Genomic DNA, 5,163 nt, shown 5'->3' on the forward strand with positions numbered 1-5,163 from the left:
TCCACTCTTATTAAATGTACCATTATTCTTCTAGTATATGGAACTGACCAACTTCAGTGACTATGTGTGATTTAGTAGCAAATTGAAGAAAAGATTGCTTTTCAAGGCACTTAGTAACTTTTCTTACTTCATACACAAAAAAAAAAAAAGTGTAAAATTCTGACAAAATATATATTACAAGATATTTTATAATAGTGATTTATAATTTCAAAATATAGAGGGAAAAGTAGAAATGAATGACTAATAAGCCAATAAGGTGCTCCTCTGCTGCCGTCTACTGGTTATAATTGTGATTTGATGTATTTTTTAAATTTTACATAAGTGTTTGTTTACCTCAAAGTATATTTTGGTCATCCCATTAAAAATAACATTCAAACTGGATCATTTTAGAGCTTTAAAGTGCTAGAAACAGTTGTGTGAAATGCTTGAAAGTCATTGAGAAGTGCTTGAATTTCTCTCTCAAAAGGTTGTACAAACCCTGAAATGAATTATGTAATGTATTCGAGTATTTCTACCACAACACCGTGGTTACAGTTAGCGTGACGGCTTCTGGTTTCCTGACGTACGTCAGCGCGGTTTATAACAGAGATTTCTGTGCAGAATTTGAATGATTCTCACTAGATCTCGCAGCAACCGCAGCAACGTGCGGCGAATTCAAACACTTCTCACTGGATCTCGCCCGAGTAAAGCTGTTCTGAGCTCGGACAAGTTTGTTTGCGTCGCGCTCCGCACTGCGCAGCTGAAACAGCGGTTTAGTTTCGCTTTCGTTTCGTTTCCCGTTTGATGTTTCTCAAATACAACAGAAATGGCAGTGCTTATGAGTTGGACAACGCAATGGTCGCGCCAGTGCGACCACTCACAAAAATTTGTCGCACCGGCAGAAAAAATGGTCGCAAAATGCGACCATTTGGTCACAGTCTGGAGCCCTGGGTATCGTAACCATATTTCCAACAAAATCCAGTATATGGTGATAAATATGGTTATCATGGAATAAAATTACTCATCGTGATATAAAATGTTGGTCTTGTCAGCACCCTTCCCTCACCGATTCGTGCACTGCTGCTAGTGGAAAACAACGTACCTTTGCCATGACTTCAGGGTCGGGGTCTTCTATGGGATCAGCCCATTCTACCGTCACCACATTCCCCCACACCTTCACTTTGCCACTCATTAATCTACGCCGCGCCTGGGCTGCCGTTTTATGATCCTCGTACTCTAGGAAGCAGAAGCCACGATTCTTCTTCTTGTCATCAGGCTGATGGTATAAGATGACGTCGTTCAAGCCCTCTGTTGAGATTGAGGATAGAAAGTTATTTCCTGGAAAACTGTCTGTTGACACGAATCCATCACAAATGCTTGACTCTTCAGTTAATCAAAAAAAATATATAAACGGACAAATTCACTGCAGACGTGCAGCTCTTCTGAATATACTTTCAGTATTAGATGAACCGTTTTTTCCATTACAATAACAGATAATATGAACAAAAGCTTTTCACTTAAATAGTGCTGAACTTTTTAAAAAAATTACTAGTAATCTTTCAATAATTACTAAATGACAAATGTAATGCTCTACTGACAATTTTATTATTTTTACTTACTGAACTAAATACAAATAATGTACAAGGGGGGAAAAAGCAACTACACTTTTAAAGCATTGTGTATTTGAAATGTATTTTATATTTCTTTTGCACAAACATTTCATAAGTTCACTTTGTTAGAATAGAGTTAGGTTTAGAAAACTAAAGCAGAAACAGGTTGGTCCTGTGCACGTACATATGCACAATATTAAGTGTTCTTTGTCTTTGCACAAGCAAAAACGGCATTTTTCACATTAACATGATTGATATTAACTTGAAATTATGATTAAACAAATCCTCATCAGAGAGCTCATGTTTTTATTACTGCAACAAATGTGTGACCCTAGACCACAAAACCAGTCATAAGGGTCAATTTTTTGAAATTGAGATATATACATCTGAATATATATATATACAGCTGAATAAATAAGCTTTCCATTGATGTATGGTTTGTTAGGATAGGACAATATTTGGCCGAGATACAAATATTTGAAAATCTGGAATCTGAGGGTGCAAAAAAATCTAAATACCGAGAAAATCGCCTTTAAAGTTGTCCAAATTAAGTCCTTAGCAATGCATATTACTAATGATAATACATTTGAGATACATTTACGGTAGGACATTTTCAAAATATCTTCATGGAACATGATCTTTACTTAAAATCCTAATGATATTTGGCATAAAAGACAATGTACAAGGTATTGTTGGCTATTGCTACAAATATAACCGTGCGACTTATGACTGGATTTGTGCTCCAGGGTCACATATGACCATCCTCTATCCTTCTTTATAAAAAATAAAACAGAATTATGTGATTTAAGATGAAAGCTGAGAAGCCTTATTGCTAGGACCTTCCAGCGCAAATAAAAACAACAGCAAACCACAGGTGTTGATTTTCCTGGTAATCTGTAAACCAATGCGTCAGTCCATTTCTAATGCATCTCAACAGTTAATAACACCAACACTAACCCGTAACTTTGGCGAACTCCTCCACGATCTGCTCCTTAGTTTTGCTCTTGGGGATGGAGCCCACAAACAGACGATTGTTGGCAACAGAGATGCACACACCGAGGTGTTTCCCAGGCCGAATTTCATTGTTGTTACACTGCAGGAAAGATTACAGTCAGAATCTCAAAAACCGCAGGTGGATAGAAACAAGCAGACAATCACTTACGAGCTTGACGGCTTGCAGAGCAGCCTCTTTAGTGCAGAAGGTGATGAAGGCGTATCCTCGGTTCAGCCCACTGAGCGGATCCATCATCAGACGCAGATCCCATATAGGGCCGGCTTTCTCGAACAGAGGGACGAGCTCATCCTCAAAGAGATCTCTTGGGATCTTTCCCACAAAAATCTGAGAGCGTTTGAAGAAACAAGATCAGTCATAAAACACAGACCGAAGTCCATAAATACAGTACAGAGTCCATCTTACTGAAACAAACATTATATTGTCAGTAGAGCTGGGCGATATGGCAAAAAAAATAAAATTTAGATTTTTTTTTCAGAACGTTTGACTGATTCTCGATTTTTACGATTTTCATCTCGTTCATCACGTGCGCCGACATGCAGTCGGATCATTCTTTTCTCTTTACGGTTGACATTGGCATATTGTCAAAGTGTCTAATTCTAACATTTGGTAATATCTCGATTAAAAATCGTGATTCCTCGATTTATTAAAAAAATAGCAATTTCCTAGCAATTAGGGGTGTGCGATATTGACAAAAAAAAATGACATGTTACTACTCTCTGGGATTGTTGTCTTTTTGGCTACACTATATTTTAAGGTATCCTTGTTAAAGTGTAATTACACAATTAAATACTGTGTAATATTAATAAAAACACATACTATAGAGAGATAAGGCTAGGGTTAGTTGATTGTAATTATGCAGAATTTGCTGTCATTACTATAGTAAGTACATGTAACAAGAACACTAAAATAAGTTACCAACATTTTTTTTTTTATTAAGGGGCAAAATTTGCCCCCTTGTACTGATTTCCAGGGGCGTTTTTGCCTTTTGAAAGGTAATTTTTACCTTATTAGATGTATGCATCATGTTTTGTGTGAAATTCTTATTATTCTAATTGATTGATTAAACAAAAGACATTATAGGCTATTACAAATCAAATTAAATCAGTATCAACAAAATCAACAAATGCACTGAACAAGTAGCACAGAAGCTGCATCTAAAGCAGCATTTAGATGTATTTATACTGCAATTACAATTTCATAATTGTATGAGAAGAAAAATGAAATCTAAATTTTTTAAATACTTTGAATATGAACTCAAAACTGCCAATAAGTGGTGGCAATTCTAGAGGCACGGAGTCAATCAACTGATTTGTTCAAAACGGATTCGTCTTTATGAATGGATTAATGATTTGTTCAAAAATGTTGATTCATTCGGGAACTAAACGCTGTGTTTACACAAAATGTATGCATTTGTAGAGTGTTATGCAGAATTTGCTGTCATTACTATAGTAAGTACATGTAACAAGAACACTAAAATAAGTTACCACATTTTTTTTTTTATTAAGGGGCAAAATTTGCCCCCTTGTACTGATTTCCAGGGGCGTTTTTGCCTTTTGAAAGGCAATTTTTACCTTATTAGATGTATGCATCATGTTTTGTGTGAAATTCTTATTATTCTAATTGATTGATTAAACAAAAGACATTATAGGCTATTACAAATCAAATTAAATCAGTATCAACAAAATCCATTTTTGCACTGAACAAGTAGCACAGAAGCTGCATCTAAAGCAGCATTTAGATGTATTTATACTGCAATTACAATTTCATAATTGTATGAGAAGAAAAATGAAATCTAAATTTTTTAAATACTTTGAATATGAACTCAAAACTGCCAATAAGTGGTGGCAATTCTAGAGGCACGGAGTCAATCAACTGATTTGTTCAAAACGGATTCGTCTTTATGAATGGATTAATGATTTGTTCAAAAATGTTGATTCATTCGGGAACTAAACGCTGTGTTTACACAAAATGTATGCATTTGTAGAGTGTACATTTTAGGGATTGTGCACGAGTCAACTACTTCTACCCCAGCAATTAATTAATAAGTTAAAACACTACGCAAATTGATTCCCCCTTCCATGCAGTGTGCAATAATGAAATTTATTGTCAATCACCTAAATCTCACAATGCAAATGCAGGTGACGGCACTGTCAATGTGACACTGATATGATGCCGTATGCTTTAAGGTGAAGCCAAGTGCAATACTTTCATTATCTGGCAGTCTATTTTTGGTTTTTATGCAAGCTCCAATTGAGTGTTTTAATGAACTGATTAACGCGTCTAAAGCAATGGATGACATACAGAATCTAACAGTAGTGCAGAATAGGGCAGTCAAAATGGCTGAAAAACTCAATTCAAATTGAATTATATTCAAATTTAAAATGCATAATTTCAGTTAGGGTGAAGAAAAGCTTTTGGATTCTCTCCTGAGGCCACAAGAGGGCGCATCGAGCAAAATATTACTAATGCACGTTTATTCAAAGCATACGATAACATGACTATCTGTGGAAAAAAAGTGCATTATGTTTAAAATAATGTTTATAAACCAATTATAAGTAA

At 35.5% G+C, this 5,163-nt stretch overlaps 1 protein-coding gene across 1 annotated transcript in view; it reads right to left on the minus strand.

Annotated features, from left to right (window-relative positions):
• syncripl (synaptotagmin binding, cytoplasmic RNA interacting protein, like) overlaps positions 1-5,163 on the minus strand; it is a 34,999-nt gene that overhangs the window by 15,062 nt on the left and 14,774 nt on the right. Inside the window, exons 6-8 of the mRNA XM_016531849.1 lie at positions 2,752-2,928; positions 2,547-2,682; positions 1,082-1,287 (exon numbers count right to left, since the gene is read on the minus strand). Coding sequence (XP_016387335.1) covers positions 1,082-1,287; positions 2,547-2,682; positions 2,752-2,928 — 519 coding nt within the window. The remainder of the gene's footprint in view (positions 1-1,081; positions 1,288-2,546; positions 2,683-2,751; positions 2,929-5,163) is intronic.

The sequence above is a fragment of the Sinocyclocheilus rhinocerous genome, unplaced genomic scaffold (assembly GCF_001515625.1).
Source record: "Sinocyclocheilus rhinocerous isolate Xijiao unplaced genomic scaffold, SAMN03320098_v1.1 scaffold364, whole genome shotgun sequence".
In the NCBI taxonomy this organism is placed as follows: Eukaryota; Metazoa; Chordata; class Actinopteri; order Cypriniformes; family Cyprinidae; genus Sinocyclocheilus; species Sinocyclocheilus rhinocerous.